At 43.3% G+C, this 20,956-nt stretch overlaps 1 protein-coding gene across 1 annotated transcript; it reads left to right on the top strand.

Annotated features, from left to right (window-relative positions):
* Positions 1–1,350: 1,350 nt before the first annotated feature.
* On the top strand, positions 1,351–20,837 carry usta (uronyl 2-sulfotransferase a). Its single transcript, XM_037244158.1, has 8 exons — positions 1,351–1,862; positions 11,942–11,985; positions 14,441–14,596; positions 15,830–15,909; positions 15,981–16,134; positions 18,248–18,345; positions 18,424–18,581; positions 18,659–20,837. Exons 1-8 carry the CDS (start codon positions 1,622–1,624, stop codon positions 18,949–18,951), a joined length of 1,224 nt encoding a protein of 407 aa, XP_037100053.1. The 5' UTR covers positions 1,351–1,621; the 3' UTR covers positions 18,952–20,837.
* Positions 20,838–20,956: the final 119 nt, after the last annotated feature.

The raw sequence follows: 20,956 nt of genomic DNA, 5'->3' as shown, positions 1-20,956 counted from the left end.
TTCAGCCCTTCTGATATGGTTTGAAAAGGATTTTTTTTCTCCAGCGCTCGCCTTGGTTGTCATTTAAAAAAAAAAAAAAAATTGTGCTACAATTATATACACTGCGTAATTCCGAATGAAGAATGTATTATACAATTAAAAACAAAAAAGGAAGTATATGACTATTGTAAAAGTCACGATTTGACTCGTGTGTATCCAGCTTGTAAAAAGACATTTTGTTAGGAACAATTTCAAACCTGCAACCTGCGAATGAGTTGGCTGTCTAAGCAAATGGAGCACACGTACTTAAGGTAAGTGGCTTTACTTTTTCCATACTTATAATGGAAATTCACAAATAATTTGATGTGTATTTATTAGGGGTGTAAATCGCGGGTTTTGACACGATACGATATTTGCCGATATCTTAAAGCCTGCTGTGATTCATTCACGATACATCACGATATAGTGCTCTACGATCGACATAGAACAATATCCTGATTTATAACAATTCATACGCAAAATCAACAAGGTACTGCAAACTCTTTATTTAGGAAATTACAAGAGTATTGTAGTATACAAAGTGCTTATTTTAACACTGAACTTTATGAAATTCCTATATTTTTTCTCATATAAGTAAAGAAAAATGAATATTCTTTCTTTTTTTGTAATACCATTAACTTTAAAGTGCATTACTGAACTATTTAATTACAAAACAAAAATAAGTTCCTTATAATGAATGTAGTAAACATTACACCTTGACCATATGTTCTAATCCAAATGCAAAAAAAAGTGCTTCCAAACGAATGACTTGAAGCCCAAAGGGGAGCGAATTTCCTCGTCTTCTTGGACACTAGCCATAGCACCAGCCCAGGAGCCGCGTAGTTGTCGGCTCCCCTTTCACGTGCCTGCTCTGCTCACAACACAACACGCCGCGCACTGCTCCCGGAAAGAGGAAGCAAGCAACAATGAACTGGATTTCAAAATAAAGTCGCGTCTAATGTCCGAGGTCAAAAACGGGCGATATAGATCGATGTTTACGTTTAGCATCGATGCCAACAAATCGTAGAGCATTATATCGATTAATCGATGTGTATCGATGAATCGTTACACCCCTAGTATTTATTTATTTCTTGAAGAAGTTGTAAAATAGATAAAAGTAATTTTAAAACATGCTAAAAAATTGAGTAAATTGTTGAGAAAACTGCGGAATATGTAGAACTCTAGTTGTTGTCGTGATGAGCCACCTTAGGGCGCTGTTTCCTTTTTATAGTGCGAATGATGGAAATTAGAACTTTTTGACTGTTCGGTACTCCCTCCTCCTCTCTCTCTTTCCACGTCCTGTAATCTGACACCCTTCAAAAAAGGGGAAAAAAAGAGGGGGAGCCAGCCTAAGAGAAGAGTGGGAAGAAGGATGGACCCTTGAAGCAGCCTGCACAGAGCGAGCCGGAGCGTGCACAGTGAGGCAAGCCGAACGAGAAGCCACCTCGAACGGACTGGAGCGCAGGAGAGGAACCGGTGACGGGTGGGGGGGATTTTTTTTTTTTTTCTTTTTTAATTTTTTTTCCCCCCTCTCCTTCCTCAAAGTACGACTTTCCGATGCTTCTCCAATGGGTGACTTTGCACGGTGCCTCGTGAGGAACAGATGATGAAGAATTACAGCGGCAGTCCGCCTCACAGCAACAGCCAGAGCCCCCAGTTAGCCCACTTCAGGGACCACCGTAACCACCACAAGTTGTGCTCGCTCGCCTCCATTCCTTGGCGCTTGCCCCTCCGAGCGTATGGATTCTGCATGGCGGCGCTCTTCGTCTTCTGCCTGTCGTCCCTCTTCTACCAGCTCAACGGAGGACCCCCCCGAGTCCTGCTGGACATTCGACAATACCTCGGTAAGCCCCCTTTAGGGGTCTCCGCCGCTTGGCTTGAGCGCGTAAAGGCTGATCAGTCCAAATGCGTGCGTAAAACTCCCGCTTTTACTTTTTCACGTCAACAAGTTTTGAGTTTACGCTTTTCTGTGGTTGCACTTTAAATTTGACAGTCGTGTGCTCACTTATGCACTTTAGGTAACTTTCGCTTTTGCACTGTCACGCGCGCACAAGTTTGACTTTGGCACAATTTACATTTAGAAGCTTTTACATTGTTCCGTCTCCAACGTAAACTAAAACGAGAAAATAAATAAAAATATAATAATAATAATAATAATAATAATAATAAATAATCTAGCGCACGTGCATATATCTCATTTACACAATTTTACTTGATGTTTGGTCACAACCACATTTTACATTTTCTGTCTAAAACGTTCACTTTTACACAATTTGTGTCTACAACATTTACTTACTGTGTAACAGTGGTGTGGGTGCGTGCACATCCATCACTTTTATATCTGCAGCTGTCAGTTTTACACCGTCAACTATAAGTGCGGTGTACAAGCCCACTTGTTCACTATTTTTTTCCCTTAATGTGCCAAAATAATTTACAGGAAGCCAAGTGTCACTTTTCCACTGACATGACTTCAGCGTGTTATCAGTATCCAGTAAATGAAAATATGATTTAATGAGTGCTAAACATACATCACGTCTGATGGACAAGCCTCAGCAGTTTTAATTAGTGATTAGATGATTTATTGACCTTGTGCCGGCTCGTGTTCCTTTTGGCCGCAGCGTGCCAAGATGAAGGGGTCGGTGAATGTGAATGTGCGTGTGTGTAAGCATCAGAGAATAGCGGCTTGCTTTCACCGGGGAGGGCAAGGAAGGTCCAACAGAGGATTTTTTGTTCCGTCCAACGAGGGGAGGCCACGGTTTGAGGATGTCACTCAACGTGCAGTGGGAGAAAGGTAGCAGACTTCAGGGTGAAGGCGGATGGAGGGTTTGACTGTTGACCTCTTGGCTGTTGGTGGTGTCTTTTGTTAGAAATCCTTGTTACCTGAACATTTGAACCTCATACTCATGACTGCTTTTTATGTTGTTGTTGTTGTTCATCCTCCAAACATGAATGGAATGAATGCCAAATAGCTCAAGTTCGGTTTAATCTGACCACAGCACTTTCTCCCAAGCCTTGTCTGAGTCATTTGAATGTTCACTGGCAACATTCAGACAGGCCCGTGCTTGTGCCGTTTTGAGCAGGCTGGCACTCTTTTAAGATTTCAGTCACTTACAATGACTATAAAGTCAAGACTGAAAGCAACTGAAGTGGGTGAAACAGCAACGTGTACATATTTTGTTAAGTTAGACAAACTCATATACTTTTTCATGTTCATATGTGGGCAAATCTTATTATTATTTTATATAAACATAACTGCTCAATCAGAACACGGATACAGCACCAAGAACTTTGTGGCCACATGGGCACAGACAGTGGACACGCACACACACGCACACACACACACGCACGCACACGCACGTACACGCACACACACACGCACACACACACACGCACACACACACACGCACACACACACATATAGGGGCGGTAACCTCCCAATACACATAGGTACCAAATGGTCAGGTGATGCTTTCCCACCTTTTCTGGACAGTATAAAACCTTGTGAACTCGAGAAGGAGACTGTTGTTTCATCTGCTGCCGTGCCTCGTGTACTGGCCGCCATTAAACAACCCAAGATCTTGCCAATAAAGAACCAACTCTTACTCCACATCTTTGTTTTTCCTGGCTCAACAACAGACATCCCAAACAACATGCAACACAACCGATGGGTATGTTACTCATTGGAATAAAACTGCCGTTAGCTAAATGCTAACACATAATGTGCATCTTGTGGCTTTTTTCCCATACAACCCTACATACACCCACTTCCTGCTAAAGGATATTAAAACAGAATAATAATAAAAAAACAAGCGGTCTAACTGAATTAGTCCAAGTAAGTGACACTTTTAGTTTAGCAGACTTTAGCAAAGGTGTCATAAAGGATAGAAGGCTGCCACAGCACGGTCATACTCCAGACTCTATTTTCCCCACATGGAGGCGACAGGTTCCCAGTTGGCGTCACATCCGGTCCAAATGCCAAAACAATCAGACGCCTCGTAAAAACCTTTCAGCGGTCGGGCTGGGTAGAACAAGTGTCCCCTCCCTTCTAGTCTCCTCCACACCTCCAGTTGGCTCGTTTGTGGCTTTTAATGGTCAATAAATTAGCGATTTAGCATTTTTAGCAAACAATTCAAAAACGACATTTGGGCTGCTTCATGCCTTTCCCCAGTTGAGTAGACAAACATTTCTAATCTTGTGATTAGCGCTAGCATCCAGCATCAACATTCTGGAGAAGCGGCTAGCTATCTTCCAGAAGCAACAATGATGCAATCAGATCTCCATTCTGTTTGCTTTCCCCTCACGGCAAAAGAGAGTGAATGCATATTGATGGTTCGAGTTAAGGACAAAGCCCAGATGCATTCATTAGCGCTTAATGGACTGTGACTGGAAATTGCGCACTAATTGAAGATGGGAAGGATTGATGGGCCTTGATGGAAAATGCTTTTTCATAATTGTTTGATTGATTGAATGCTTAAAAGTTGAAATGCAAAACCAAGGACAATTAGCTCCACTTCACTGTCTCCCACATTTGTGAATGAGCGCTAGCTAATGAACAGACTACCCAACAAACATTCACCCCACCCCGAAATAAAATAATGGTCTGGTCCTGTCGCTTGGCCTACATCTGTCCAAACATTTTTTTAGAAAGCAGTGTTGCATTCAAGGGTTTCCGATCATAGCTGGCTGAGATGTGAAAGTGGTGGGTGGCTGGTCGGCCCACCACGGGGTGGTACCATGACTGGATGTCTGCATGAAACGGATAGCCCATAATTTAGAAGATCAGAGCCATGGATAACTCGTTTTCTTGTGAGAAAATTGCGCGTTTGCTTACATGTAAATTGAGTGCACGCCTCCACGGCCTCCTCCGACCTTTCATGTGCATCCAGCTCGCTTTCAATTAGAAACACGATAATTGCTGCTCCTTCTCGCATGTTAGCGCCACTTTTCTGTTTGCCTTTTCAACATTCCTCCCGTTTATCGCCGCACAGGAGCGACAACATGTCGCCATTTCCGTTCTTTCCGTTTGTTTTTTGTGGATCAAACATCTGAAGGCATTCATTACTGCCTTAATTGTGTTCTCACAGTGCAGGGTGCGGACGCTCGAAGCGTGTTACGCGGTGGTCACTCACAGCGCGCATACCTCTTTGTCGTTCCGTCTCTATTTTGGCCGAGTTTGCCGCTAAGAAATAAGTAGTGGTTTTGAAAATAGCGGCCTTAAATATACAGATGGAACCGCCGTGCCCCGCCCGTGTTGGTAAAACCGCGAGGCGTTAGCTTTTAAGTTTTTATATAGCATACATGCACTGTGAGTTCAGATGAGTTGAACTGGAGAAACGTATCTTAGCACAGAGAATTTAAAATGCAAAAGATGTCAATCAAATCATTGGAATGTTGCCTCAAGCATCAATCCTTTGTTTACAAACTTGGGTGGCTAGCATAATAAGCTAACGTGTGAGACAACATTTTCTCTCAGCATTACTTTAAATTGATTTACATATATGTCCTGACGCCAGTGGTAGAAGATCCAAATCATTACGTTTATTTGTTGACCAAAAGCAGCTCCAGACAGGCTGAAAGTCAGACTGGCAGCTAGCATTATAAGCTAGCATCCTAAGATAGCATCCTACAGTCATCTATTTCAAATGTATTTTTTAAGTAGACTACGGAAATAAAGGCACATCTTAGATTGATTGTAGGCCAAGCGAATGCTCGCCACCTTGTTCATGACAATAATGAGGCAATCGTGACTCATATTGTCCATCGCTGTAGCATTCTGCCGGCGTACAATCATTGGTGTGAAAGTGCAAGGGATAGATTGTTATGAGAGAAGGCAGCGAGGAGCATTTTTGAACTCCTCAGAAGGAATGTGGACGTCCCCCGTGGAAAGCAAAGCTCGCACCTCCGTCTCAAAATGCTTCCTCTCTCTTCTTCTCAAACCAAGCTTTGTGTTCAGCGCAAAATATTTCCCTGACACGTCGTTACCTCTTCCATGTAAGGGCGAGTGCTAAAATCCTCATCTGCCCATCACTTGTCACACTTCGGAACTCTTCGGGACGGTGATGGGTTTTCCCTTCCCTCGCCGTCCTTCTATTTGACGCTCACAAGCGTGCTGGGCTTTCTTGTTTTTCTCCTTTGCTTGGAGAAAACTACATTTTCCAGATGTTCAGAAGAGACGTTTTGAAGGCCATTCCAAAGTTAACAAACCCAGTGGCTTCCAGGAGCAACCTTTTTGTAAACAAGGAGTCAAGGGTCATCCTAGGACACGTTTGGCTTTTTAAAGTCAGGCCTCGCGCCATTTCTCTGGCTCGGCTTGATGGTTCTGGAGTGTTTCCGTCGGTCTGGGCCAGAACAACCTGGCAGTCCCTCGCTCCACTCGTTTGAACCTTGGCTGTGTGGCTGTCACTCCTTCCACTCAGCTTCCACCATTGATCCGCTCTATCCTCAGAATAATCACGTCAATCATTTCCTAGATGAAAAGCTCACGAGTTGCTCTCGAACACTGCTAGTCTTCAACATACTTTTTTTTCTTTTACAAGCTTTTGAGTAGCTGGAACAAACATAAGCGCGGCCCACCGGGCTGTCGTTGCCTACGTAATTGAACGCCCATCTCGGTTTTACACGTGGAAGAAATTCCACTTAGCTTGAATGCCTTTGAGTAAGTCGTCGTACTTTGTAGTCATCACCCTCCATTGAGTTTCTCCCTGAGCTGCTTTTTTGGCCGAAGCGTTCCCAGCGGGCTCGGTTAAATAAAGGCTTTGTCGGATCACTCTGAACGGGGCCCCGGTGGGTCATTATCACTGCAAATATTCCGTGGCTTTCCTGACTTTTCCAAAAGTGCAGGAAAGCCGCAAGCCGCACGAGCGTCGAGGCTATATCAAAAGTTGTGGGAGGCAAAAGGCCATGTCGGGTGTCATGGCGGGTCGCCATTGTTATTGTTGCTTCTGATCATCACCATCAGAGATAGTTACTCACTAAGTCGCAAATTTTCACTTAGAGAAGGTCAGCGTCAAATAGTTTTGATAGGATGTGCTAGTATGTGTTAGCGCTACATTAGTATGAATCCACAACCGCGGCTCGCATACGAGTTGACTTGCAGCACAGTGTGTCAGTGTCCACGCGTGACGCGCGCCATCCAACCCTGCCCTAACACTTCGCACCTTGGGCCGTGACCCCGAACAGAGCCCAGTTGAGTTCTGCAAGCGCTTTTAACGCGTCACTGAGTGTAGCTTCCTCATGACCCTCCACAGACTCATATTTCTTGCCTCATACATGCGGTCTGGCATGGCGTCCTCAAATTAGGCTTCGCAAAACGTCTGAATTACTGAAGGATTGAGTGAGACCGGCGGCTGGTGTGAAAACGTAGGCTCCAAAAAAGAAGCGTTGTTCTTTTTTTTAGGCTGGAAAACGAAGTGAGAAGGATTTATTTTCAAGACCACTTTGTCATTTCACGCTCCGTAATTAGTGTGCTGTACATTGTGTGAAGCGGCACAGATGTCTGGCTCGGCGTGATGTTGGTTAGTTGTTTTTCTTCTTTTATTCCTTTTTTGTCCTTTCTGAGCTTCATTCTTTGAATAATATGACGCAGTCACGTGCATTGTTTGTAAGTGCGTTGCTACAAAAACAGAGATGGCGTTTTTGTTTGTCGACGGCCACCTGAGCCTTTTCTTCAGATGGATGTTTGAAACCGTGACGTCCACTTTGACCATCCGTAAACCTCCTTTAAAGGCTTCGTCTATAAATACGACTTTACTGTTCTTGGAAGTGAGAGCCGCCATCTGTTGTTTTGTTTTGGGGATGTTGCTTTTTTGTGCTCTCAGATGATCGGCCGTACTTTTCGCCGTCCATCTTCGATAGGGATCGTTTCGGCCTTGACGTTAGCGCTCGGATGCCCCCACCCAAAAAAAGTGCCCCCCCCCTTGCTGACATGTGCTTCACATATGGCACAGGCACTTTATTTGGCACCTGATGAGGAAAATAGCGAGGCGGGAAAATGCGAACGTGGACCTCTTTCGGGAGGCTTTCCGATGATGTCATTGGGGTTACGAGGTGCTTCTGCTCAAAACGCACACACGTGTTCACGGGTACATCCCGCGGGCTCCTGTTTTCTGTCCTTGATATGTTCCGACAGTCCAAAATTCACTCGGTCATCTTTTGTCCTGAAGCAAAGCCAAAACGAGGGCGTGGCTTCGGTTGAACCTTTCCATCAAACGAGAATTTCTACAGCGGATAAAGCCAGGCCTGCGCCACCACACGCCATGTAATTAGCGGAGTGCTGACACACGTGCACCAAGACATGTTTTTTTTGTTTTGCTTAGTGATGCCAATTTTTTTCTTACCAGAAATTACAGACAATCTTGAAGTAGTGAATTTATAGCAAAGACATGCAGATGAGTTGGCTACTGCGCACTAGCTGAATGCAGAGTCCCTTTTTTTCTTTAATCTTATGATACAGTACATCTGTCTATTTAGCACCCAGACATCTCATGAGATCAACGTGACTTTATTATGCTGTTCTCCTGTAACTTTGATTCATCCTACCTCGCAAAAGCCAACAAATTAGACTAAATATCAAAAAGGAAGTCACATGTGTGCATGCTCCATTCCGCAGCACTACTACAACCTTTTTCCCCCCCTCTTGCAAGTTGCAATGCCGTCATCGCATTCCATGATTGCAATGTGTCGCATTGCTCCTTTATCCTCTGCCATTTTCATCATCTGGCCGCGCATATTTTTCCCCCTTTGTCTTACCCTTTTTTCCCCTTTGTGTCTTCCATCGTTGTGGCTGCAGGCACAAAAATACAGGATTTGCTTAGACATCAGTAGAACTCATTTGCTAACCAAAGCAGCAGCACCAAACGTAGGTTATGTCAGCTTGTCAGTGTTAATTTTACACAAGTGTGTACCAATAATAACAAAATCAGAGAGACAATAATATAATTTGAAGTGGTGTCTTGATTTAAGCTTTTTATTGTATTCGCCTTTGTGTTTGCTAATGTAGCCTACATGCTTAGCAATTGAGATGCTAGTAGGGATTGAAGCCACTGCTTAATGTGATTTAAGACCGTTACTAATTTTTACTGCTACTTCAAGTGACATTTCAAATGCAAATGAATAGAGAGGATGTCTTATTTAGTGCTCTAATTGAATGTGTGTGTGTCTCCCTTGTTCAAGTGGAATCATTGAGTGTTTCTTTTCCCCGCGAGGAATGTCAAGCCACCGAGGAAGCTGCCAGCAATTAAACTTGCGCTGACGTCAGCTCCCAAATCCATTTTGATAATTTTTTCCTCCTTTTTTTTTTTTTGTGGGTCTCGGACTTGTGTCACATGACCAACCAAGGGGGGATCCAATCCCCCCCCAACAGAGCCAAGAGTCTAAAAATGGCCCTCAACTTTTATTTTGTTTTGCATATCTAGAGTTGCTTGTGACTCAGCAGCAAAACCGCTTCATCTGGTAAACAACTTCTTCCAAGGGATTCAATTGACTAGGAATGTGACGAAACTACGTACATTTTTGTTAGATCTTGGTGTAATGGCACAACACAGTGAGTAGCAAGTTTTGGGCTCAATCATTGTGTGCTTCCCTCACACCTCACTTGCTTTTATCCTCTCTGCATGACTTGGCTAGCGCTTTGAATTCGGAGGAATCAAATCGTCTGAGCGAAACCGATTTTTTCCCCACCGTTGGTCCGAACGCAAATGGAACGTTTATGAGAGTCGGTTGTTAGCCGTCCGTAGGCGTGAATGGTTTTCTGCTTGTGACTCAACCCAGAAATCATGTTGATGTTGATGAACAGTAAATTAGGATAGTCAGGCCTTGAGGGTCTTCATTCCACAAACAAATTGTATTTTAAAATTTCCATTTGATTTTCCAGCTCTGCTGGGTGGTCAGTTTCGGTGGTTCCGTCCATGTCCCCAACCTAAATTTTGGTCGTCCGACTTCTGCATTGCGGTCTGGAGCACCTGCAAAAACAAAGCGACGGCGCGGCTTGTTTTATTTATATCGGACTTTAATTTCCATTGACATGACTAGCCAAGACCATGACCCTCCTATAATTAGGGAGGTGGTGGAGCTTTGGGGCCGCTTCGCCAACACACCTAATCAAAGGGCGGGGTGGTGACACGTACGTATGTAAGCGCCTGTATATAAGTACGTACTGTGTTTGTACATGGTGTCAATTGTGGCCCAAATGTTTAGTAAAACCAGGTCCGTGTTTCTAAGTTTACCAGCGCTAAGTGCACAAAGCTAGACAGTACATATGAATTTACTACAGTGTAGTTTGAAGATCTTTTTTTTCCAAGTGAAATTAATTGAAAATAAATGTACTCATCTTATTGTGGTAATTATTTCTGGTTGGTGGCTGTACTCCGGGACATCATTGGAACATGAAGCTATCATTTCCTTTCTAAAAATAGTTCTCAAAAATCAGGAAAAGATCTTGCTAACTGTCTAAACGGGGAGTGCGCACACCCTCCAGACAGCAGCGTGTGGTGAAAGATGAGAAGGTCTGGTCTTGACACTCACTGAAGAACCTGTAATCTGCTTTTACATAAGCGGAACATTCCAGGCCAGCAGTCTGGTGACCTTCCGAGTCCCCTTTGGCTTCATCATCAAGCGGCACTGCGCCTTCCTCAGTGGCCTCGCCTACTCTCATTGACGTTTATGGTTCTCGAGCGTAGCGTCTCATTCTGGGTCGTGATTGGCTGTTTCCGCAGTACGATTGGGAATTAAACATTCTTGAGGAAAATACAGTTATTGGAGACTGTGGAGACTTTTTTTGATGAGCTGTAGTGGTTTTGCGGCCATATTGATAGAAATACTTATTGGGGCCGCGTAGCTACAGGCCAGCAGCAAAGCCATAAATCTTGTGACCCAATAATCCAATTAGGCATTTAGCTACATGCCGAAGCGCTGCCGCATTCCACTTAGCTCGGCCATCAGTCACTTTCTGACTCTCACACACGCACACACACACGAAAACACGTTTATGTTTGACTTGTTTCCCCTCGTTAAAAAGATACTAAGAGGCTGACTCTGTCTTCATTAGTTGCGGGCAGGAATTTTAATCAGCTGGCTGCGTTATTATCACGGATGATAACCCAGCGGGGGGATCAATCGTGTTAACGCCATCAGGCCTTGTCGCAGCATTACTCGGAAGTTCGGAGACCTTTGGTGAACTCGGGATTTTTTAATTCCTCCCCCCGCGGGGTCAAAGCGAGGTGGAACCAGATGACTGAGTGCTCTAGTCATCTTCATTTCGTTTAAGAAGAGACCAAGTTTGAATTGTTTTAATCGGGCATCTGATGTAAATTGTCTCGCTTTATGGAGAAACAAAATGTTTTATTTAATTCTTTTTTGTGCTTATTTATTTATTTATTTATTTAATTGTAGCATATGCCACAGGTCACTCGCATTAAGAGCCAAATGGGGAAACCTTGGCTGTGCATATTTATTTGTATCTCATTTCAGAAGCGTAATATTGTTCGCTTATGTAATATTTCCTCTCCTCGCAGCTTTTATTCTCTTGCTCGCTCGCCAATTTGTCTCCCTCGCTACTTGGCTCCCTCGTTGCGGGGCCGCACCACCTGGATGTCAGGGAAGAGGGAAAAAAAAAGCGTGTGTTGTTTGTGGCCGCAAGAAAAGGCGGCTGTCTGAAGTTAGCGCCTCCTTTCAGAAGCGGCGATGAAAAAGCCTTGAATGAGCTCAATTGTTCACACATTGAGCATCTTTGTGCAGGTTAACTGTACATGTCGCTCCTGTTGGGAGGATAGAATGAAATGCAGTGTAGCTGTCCAATAAAAAGCTTTTTATAACATTCATAAAAACATGTTGCTATGCATGTTTTTTGGACAGTGAAAAAAAATAGCATTAGCACGGGCCTTGTTGCTAACTAGAATTGATGGAGTCCACTTCTGTTCTTTTGCAGGGTCATCTACGTACGAGGATGACCACGGACCTCCTGCTCCAAGAGTAAGTCCCCCCCCTCCCTCCAAGTGATTAGAGCGACTGATTGAAACAAAACCATTTCTCGTTAGACAGTTTCAAATTCAAAACAACAGCCAAGAAAAAGATCAATTTCCCGACTGAATATTTCTGATGCTGTGATTGTTCGGCAATGTTTTTGCACAACCCAAGAAAGTGAAAGTCAGTATTCCGCCGCACACTTCCAGGAAGCTGATTGAGAAACTAAAAAAAAAACAAAAAAAACAAAAAAAGGTGTTACGTAACATGACTGTTTTCCACCCTGCCTGGAGCTCTGACACACACGCTCGCCATTTCCTCAACTTGAACTCTTCTCAGCCCCTTGCTTACCCGCACACATTTTGACCCACTTTCAGATATGAACTTGGCTCATCTCCCGTATGTGGAAAATTTTGTTTAAGCAGCTGTGACAGGTCGCTGTCCATTCAAGTGTCTTTTATGGATTTCCGTTTAATGGCTTGGACAAGCTGTGATTAGCATATCCAACATCTGACACATTACTGCACTAACTTAATAAGTGTGTCATAACTAAATTTTTTTTGCTCTTTGTCACCGCAAAAAATTACTTGATGTTTATTTTAAATGATGCCATGTGATGGCCCTCTTGAAATTGTTGCTGCCGAATTTGAACTGCCTGCTCCAGACAAACGGACAAAGTCAGAAAAGACCAAACTTGATCATAACCAGACTATCTTTTTTTTTTTTTTTGGAGCATCTACTTTAGTCATATTTTCAAACACGTGTACAAACCAAAGGTGGGGCGCATTCTTGTCATGCCAGTTTATGTGTAAAGATGTTATTCCGAGCGTTGCGCGGTTTTTCCAAACACTCTCATTTTTGCATGGAGCTCCAAACTGTCATATGAAAGTTATAATCTTTGGCCACATTTACTCGAATCCCCTACACATTTGCGCATGCATTGTCACGCACAGATTGCAATGCAAAGAAAAAATCTGTCATTTGGGCCGGGCGTTGACAAAATACCCTGGAGGGGTGGATGTAGCATTCGCCGCTAACTGTCTGGAATTTGATGATGGTAAATATAGAAAGAAGAAGAATGTCTTTACTTTGTCGCAACAAGTTGTAAGCGAAGCGCCACACTTGTCAAAACGTACTTGAACTAGTCCAAGTGCCGACTGACGCGACAACCTACGAATCACTTTTTTTTTTTTTTTGGCATGTGCACATTCACACCTTGTTGGCACATGGAGACCATTTTGTTTTGGTAGTCTAAACCAGTGGTCCCCAACCTTTTTTGCGCCACGGACCGGTTACATGTCAGAAATATTTTCGCGGACCGGCATTTATATAAATAAATAATACATTTATATAAATAAATAAATAATACATTTATAATAAATATATAAATACGATGAAATAAAATGATACGACTGACATAAAAACAAGTACAAATGACAAAAATAAAACTCACCATTACGTTGAATTAGTGGGAGCACTGAGTTTGTTTCTCAGAAACGAGCCGGTCCCATCTAGACGTAATCGGAGACAATGACACCCGAAGTGATTAAGGTTTGTCTTTTATTGCAGGATGCTTGGTCTCCATGTGTTGAAGCAGTTTTGAATGCTTCATTGCCTGGTTAGTTAGCCTGTCGCCACATATTAGCTTTGCGGGCTCGACTGGGGGAAACATGTCACGTGACCGGGACGAGTGTCTTGACCTGAATTAATTGATCGTCGATAAATTTTTTTTTTTTCTGTGCGGCTTGGCGGCCCGGTACCAAGTGACCCACGGACCGGTACCGGTCCGCGGCCCGGTGGTTGGGGACCACTGGTCTAAACGACCAACAAGAAGTGTGGCTCGCCTCGCTGTTGCTTTCGCGGGCTTCTCACCATCCGTTCGGAACTTGTTCGCAGTTCTGAGACCAATATTTTATCTGTGATTGGTGGAAAAAGTCAGAATTGCTTCTGAATGGGCTGACACATGGACACCCCCCCCACCTCCCCCACCCCTCCCTTAGGATAACATTATTACAATTCCAGACTGGGAATGTTAACAAAAATTCATCACTCCCTGGATTTTTTTCCCATCAGGAACAGGAGATAAAGGGGAACATGCTTTTAAGTGCTGCACCAAAACCTTTTTGTAGATACTTATCAGATTATTTCCTCATCTTTTTCTTTAATGGAATTGTTTATCTCTTCCTAATCCTTGACTCACTTCCTGTCAAACTTTGTTACTCTCACTGTTACATTTGCTTCAACAAGGAGGATCATTGACCGAAATGTGCATTGTTTTTCCAAATATTTTTGTGCTTGGCTGACACTTGTCTTCAATTATTTTCATTTTGTTGTCATGTTGTTGACTCAATGAGTTATGCCGGCTTAACTGGCGTGTCATGATTGGCGTCACTAACTTCAATTTTTATTATTTATTTATTTATTTATTTATTTATTTTCAAATTTATTTTATTTGTGTTCCCAGGTCCTCCCGTTCCCAAGTCAGGTGGTGTACAACCGCGTGGGAAAATGCGGCAGCCGCACAGTCGTCATCCTGCTGCGTTTACTGGCCGAGAAGCATCGCTTCAACTTGATCTCATCCGACATTCACAATAAAACGCGGCTCACCAAACACGAGCAGGTGAATCATCGTGGTAATTTTCCAGGCTATTTATTGCTGGCTTTTACACACATGTAAAGAGACCCCCACAAAAAAATGCTCCACAAAAATTACATTTTACCAACCCAGATTTTTTCTTAGCATTCCCCGTGCGACTAAATTGAGTTACAAAACAAATCAAACCGCCTGAGTCATGCTGTATGAAAACCAAATGCAACCTTACTGCGGCATAAGACCCCCGCACAGCCCCCCTCCCTCCCGAGGACGCCACGGGGCGCAGGAAGAACGGAGGGGCGGGGGTTGCAGGTATGCTTGGAATCTCTCCACATTTTCCCTCTAGTGGCCCAGCTCTGTGAATGAGAGGCAGTCTGGCCAGACAGCCTTTCGGGTTAGGTCAGAAAACACACAAACACGCACACTCGCTGCCAAATGTGCTTAGGGTCTACACATACACCAGGAAAAGGAGTTTGGAACTTTACGGGGGGGTGGGTCATCAGGGGTTAACATTGGGCTAATTGGTCTGGACTCACTATGGAGTCTATACAGACGGGATTTCAGGATTCTATACTTGCTCTAGCTTTTAATAAATGCGAGGCACGATTCCCCAAAGCGGAGCAAGTGGAAATGTACTGAGCGGGAGTATGCGAAGCCCAAAGCTGACTGAGGCCCAAGATTAAGAGCCTTGTGTACATAAACAAATATACATATTGCCGCCGCTATGACATAACTGCCGGTTTATAAGAGCCACGCATTCAAACGACCGGGGGCAGATAAACGCTGCCCTTCACTGAAAGGCTCCCCAGTAAGAAGACCCATTCAGGTGGGAAAGACGGAATATTAGGATTTTGCGCCAATGTGACCGCCATAAAAGCCGGAATTGGCTGCATTTGGAGGGAAAAAACGGCGAGCGGTGCAACGAGGACATTTAAACTAATGAGCAATAATTCTTGTGTATGTAGCTAAAAGTAGTGACTAGCTACCGCGGCGGGCTGGGTGAGGAACAACTCTTTCTCAGCGTACACATAAGGAAGGACATAACCGAAAAATGTACGGCAAACGTCTTTTGTGAATAATGTGTCGGATTGCATAACCTCCAGTTGGCATTTGCGCAGCTATGACATCACTGTCATATTTCACGTTTGCTTTGGCTGCCGCCAGCGCGTGCTCCGTGCAGACCTTGAAAGCCTTCAGGAGGTTCTTTCATTCACAACGGAGGGAAGAAGAAGAACGCTCATGTTTTCTTTTTATCTTCAGGTGGATCTTATGAAGAACATCAGTAATATCCCTCAGCCCTTCCTCTACACACGTCATGTTCACTTCCTCAACTTCAGCAGGTGAATCAACCCAGTTGCGTTGGCTTGTTGTTCTTACCGGCGCTATTCAACTCGAACTCGGTCTTTGTCAGGTTCAAGATCGAGGAGCCCGTCTACATCAACATCATCCGCGACCCCATCAACCGCTTCCTGTCCAACTACTTCTTCCGTCGCTTCGGCGACTGGAGGGGCGAGCAGAATCATCTCATCCGCACTCCGCAGATGACAGATGACGAGAGATATCTGGTAAGACCGCAGATTTGTGCCTCGCGCATGTTTTGACGTTCCTGCTAATGTTCAACATATTGCTATTCTGTTTTTATTTTTATTTTTTTTTGGATCTTCCAGTCACGTAACAACCGACATGTACATCTGACGATTGTCACGTTAGCGGCCGCTTCCTGCATGCAAATCAAAGTGGGACCTGTTTTAGTTTGAAGCAGTCAACCCAATAATTAAATCCACTTTGATTTCGATTAGAGACCCGATTTCAGTTTGACCACATTACAGACAACATGTGCCTCACAGATCTGTTTAGAAGATTTTTTTGGGGGGGTTCAGCAGCATGAAATTAAAGCATAGACAACATCCCATAATAATTTTGTCACATAGATTATAACGCTATATGATCCGCAAATTATATTTTTCAACATCCACGTCTTACAAATAACGCAGCACATGAAGTGTCCTTGAAATGTCGAATCCACACCACAGGCAGCACACCAGAGGTGTTAGCGTAAATGGCTGTCAGCTGCCTCGACCCAGCCAACGTGGTCCCGAGACATTCCTGCGGTCACCGTGCATTTTTCCCGGCATGTGCACAACATTTGGATGCATATTGTGCACACGCCCCTGTTGGACCTGCCACAAAAGCATGTAAACACACCGTCTCAAGACAAAACGGCTTGTTTGTTTCTTACCAACCAAAAGGGGATTTTGGTGACGGTCGCCGTCGGGGTGCAGTAAGACCCGAAGGTGAATTGATTAGCGTTAGCTCATGATCCCAATCCGGGAGTCTGGTAGTCATCCAAATTAGGTTTGTTTTACTTTGGCCCAGCTCTGCACTCTACTGGCGTTCGTGTTGTGTGTTTATGTCATCAGTATACAGTGAACGCCCGTTTAAAGCCAGGATATCTTCCAGACCCACCCGCTATATAAAAATAATCCTCATCAAAACACACCAAAACTTATTACAAAGCATTGTGTTGGATTAAAGAAAAGAAACTATCCAAAGTACAATTAAAATCGTAATATAATAAAACACAGAGAAATGATCCTCACATATAAGCCAATCCAAGAAAATATATTTACACCGTTGCTTGTTTTCCATGAAGTGCACTGAGAGTTAGTTTGACAGATTAGCGCCTGTTTTGCTCCATTTTGAAAGACTTTTCAGTAGGCCTAATCCACACAGAGAATGGTGACAATGAGCTCGAGTGTGCACGCTGGTGCTCTCCCCTAAATACTAATGACTTGTCTGAAGACGGTTGTGTTGTGTTTACGCGTGAGTGCGCGTACGACGGACGTGCGCAGATGTATATCAATGAGCCTTGAAAAAAAATAAGGGAAATACAACAATAAATATTATGATTATTATTAACATTTTTTTGCTTCCCTGTGAGAAGAGAGGGGAGGGAGCAAGACAAAAAAACACACTGTACAAACACAGATGCTTTTTTGCTCTGTTGATTAATGTGCGTTTTTTTTTCTTCTCTAATATATAATGCCAGTAGCTACTAAGTAGCCCCAAGGATAACTGCTCTTAAAAAAAAGACTTTATTCACCCAAATATCTTTTTAAAAAAATGTTATTTTTCCTTATGGTTATCATACCAATCTGAAGCCTCTTTAAAAGAGAAAAGACAGACTAGTATTATAACGGTAAATATTTCCCCCCTTGCCTTTCTGGGGGCTCGAGGGAGTTATTATCCTCGCAGAATCCACCTGGCACATCTATTTGACAGTAGCAATCCTTCCTCTTTCTCAGGAATTACCTCAACCCAGTAGACCCCAAACACCTGAAAGGGATTTCAGTCCTTTTAAAAAAAATTAAAAAATCATAATAGAGAACATTTAGCCTCGTGTTGGTTCCCCTCGCCAAGGTTGAGGCCTATTGCTTTGGGTCCCTGTGATTAAGAACGTCCCTCAACTGAAGTCATTGAATAGTAAAATTGCTCCTTAAGTCATTGCTGAGTGCAGCTCGGGTGAAATTGTGTGAATGGCTCTTATAGCAGGAATTGATGCACGGCTTCCTCTAGTGGGCAAAAGGAGTCAATACAGTCCAGCTCTGCTGAAGAGCGCTACATCTGACAGCAACAATACACAAACTTTAACACGGGATTTTTTTTTTTTTCTTTCAGGACATAAACGTGTGCATTCTGGAGAATTACCCAGAGTGCTCCAATCCCAGAGTCTTCTACATCATCCCGTACTTTTGCGGGCAGCACCCGAAATGCAGGTATCTGCAGACCCCTCAATGTCATCTTGTCAGGCACATCTATTATCTCATATTATGTTTGTTTTTTTTGTCTATCAGAGAGCCAGGCCCATGGGCTCTGGAGCGGGCCAAACAGAATGTACTGGAGAATTACCTGCTGGTGGGTATCTTGGAGGAGCTTGAAGACGTGCTGCTCCTGTTGGAGAGGCTGCTGCCACACTATTTTACCGGAGTGATCAACATCTACAAAAGCCCCGGTAGGTCCTCCTCGATACAGTGCTAGCCTCACGTACCTTCAAGTATATGTCACAACAAAAAGTGTGATTGTATGTAGATCACAGGAGGATGGGCAACATGACGGGCACGGTACGTAAGCACACGCCCACCCTGGAAGCGCTGCAGGTGCTCTACCACCGCATGCGCTACGAGTACCAATTCTACAACTTCATCCGGGACCAGTTCCACCTGACCAAGAAGAAAATCGGCCTCAAAACGGATGCCCACCAGCCGGCCTACTCGCTCGACTTTCTCCGGGAGCTAGACCTCCGGACCCCCGAGCCCCTGGACGAGGACGAAGAGCTGGACACGGATATGGAGGACGCAAACAACTGGCTCATCCATCAATAAACACGTTTGTTTTTGACAGCAGTTGCACGCTTGCCCCCTCCCTCCATGGAGACGGCGGCCTGAAGGCGATGACAGTTATGAAGGTGAGGTGCAGACTTGCGGACGGGCTCAGCGCTGGGGACGACTCGGATGGAGGTTATTTAAACGTTGACTGAAGATCACGAGGACTAACGCTTAACTCGGTTCTACATGAAGCAAGGCTTTCCTTCTTTGTGTTTGTTTTCCCACGTCGCTCTTCAGCGGTTATTGCTGCATTCTCCAGGAGAGATGAAGCACCGGGCTGTGGAGACGTAGACTGGGGCTGCACAAGAATAGCCGTAAAAGATAACAAGGTACATCATGGTAAGAGTTGATATCTGTTTATGTATTAGGAAAAAAAAACAAAGCTGAGAAGCCAAACATGAAGAGTGCCAAAATTGTTTTACGCTACTCACATATCGAAACAGGAAGCTGTATCCAAGTGCGTTTCCACCGAGCGACACAGTTTGATTCAGTTCCGTGCGGTACAGTTTTTTTTTTTCCAAACAGTTGTGCTACAAAACCTGAAGCAGATTCAGCCAAAATCAAACTGTACCGCTTGGTAGAAACGTAACTATGATTGATTTGTGCGTTTTGTTAAAAGATGTTATCTTTGTTAGGAAAGGTATAAATGAGGGTTAAAGCGTATGCACTCCATTATGAATTCAAAGAATTCCAGCAAAGTGCGCAAGTATGACTGAGTTTGACTGAAGTAGCTTAGCAGAGATTTAGTTTGCTTTCACTTTGTTGGGACTTGAAGTTGGCCAGAGTTATTGGTTAGATTTTCCCGTTCAAAGTTGAAAAATATCGATACAAGAAATTCCAGCGCAAAACAAAATTAAAAACCTTGAAGTTGAGGGTACCTGCTGCAAAATACTTTTTGCTTTGAAGTCCTTATTTTGTTACGAGAGGAGCTGTGATTGTACAAGAAAAGATGTCATGAGATAACAGGCAATTGCAAATGGAAAATCTGATATTTATATTTTTTTAAGAAAATAAAATCTCTTATAGAACATGTAAAATTTTTAAATAGTTTTACCCCTCCCACACACTTTAAACACATTTAAACTTGTCAAAACACACTTCAACCTATAGTATTAAAACGCACTTTTTAAAGTATTCCTTAGCACCTCTCTTGCTGTCAAGAAATGGGAGACTATATTGTATAATATCACTTTGACTCGCTCACAGTGCATTAAATAAGAGGTCAAGCCTGCTTGCTTCAAGCTTTTTGTTTGTCACTCCCAGAAGTTGAAGTTTACTACAGTATGTTAGCTCAATATAATGCAAAATGCTATAGACAGGCTAACAGACATTAGCATCAAGGATACGGTAAATGTAAACAACTGTTACATACACAAACAGTGAATACAACAATACTCAGTCTTATAATCTCTTTACACTGTGGGAACGACTAAAAGTTTGAACTAACACAGAATTGTTTGTATATCTGAAATGTTCTTAAGTAGAGCAGTGCCTGTATACTGTAAAAAACAAAACAAAAAAAAACATCGCTTTAAAACCATCAGGATATATAGCGACTCCCACCAGCAGCTAAACAAAATATTCCTTCACATTTACAATAACCTTGAATAATAACTGCGCTCGGTCGGTCCTATCCTAAAGTTGTCCTGCTTTGTGTTCACCTTTCTTTTAATTTATTGTTCTTATTTTCTATTCATTTCTATGCATTCCGCATCCATTTCTCAGGAAGGAAAGACAAAACTGTTGTAATAATAATTGTATCATTTCCAAAATGGCGGCTACGAAAAAAATCCCAGCATTTCACGGGAAGCCTTTGGATGAGTTGGTGTTAAAAAAAAGGCAACATTTTACACTCTTCCAAAATAAACTTCCTCAGAATAAAAGAGCTTGTGTGCTTGTTCCTTTCTTTTTTTGTGTTTGGGATCTCATCACAAACGTTTGAGTGACAGTGAAGAGACCAAATAAATGTAATATAATGTGCTGATGCTGCTGCATGTATAGA

The sequence above is a fragment of the Syngnathus acus genome, chromosome 24, assembly GCF_901709675.1.
Source record: "Syngnathus acus chromosome 24, fSynAcu1.2, whole genome shotgun sequence".
Classification (NCBI taxonomy): Eukaryota; Metazoa; Chordata; class Actinopteri; order Syngnathiformes; family Syngnathidae; genus Syngnathus; species Syngnathus acus.
This window is presented reverse-complemented; position numbering and strand designations above follow the sequence as displayed.

What these genes read in the sequence shown, in the direction of transcription:
- usta (XM_037244158.1), top strand. Translation starts at nt 1,622, where the DNA reads ATGATGAAGAATTACAGCGGCAGTCCGCCTCACAGCAACAGCCAGAGC. An exon ending in ACGGACCTCCTGCTCCAAGA is followed by an intron (nt 11,986 to 14,440) that starts GTAAGTCCCCCC and finishes TTGTGTTCCCAG; the next exon opens with GTCCTCCCGTTCCCAAGTCA. An exon ending in CAGATGACGAGAGATATCTG is followed by an intron (nt 16,135 to 18,247) that starts GTAAGACCGCAG and finishes TTTTTCTTTCAG; the next exon opens with GACATAAACGTGTGCATTCT.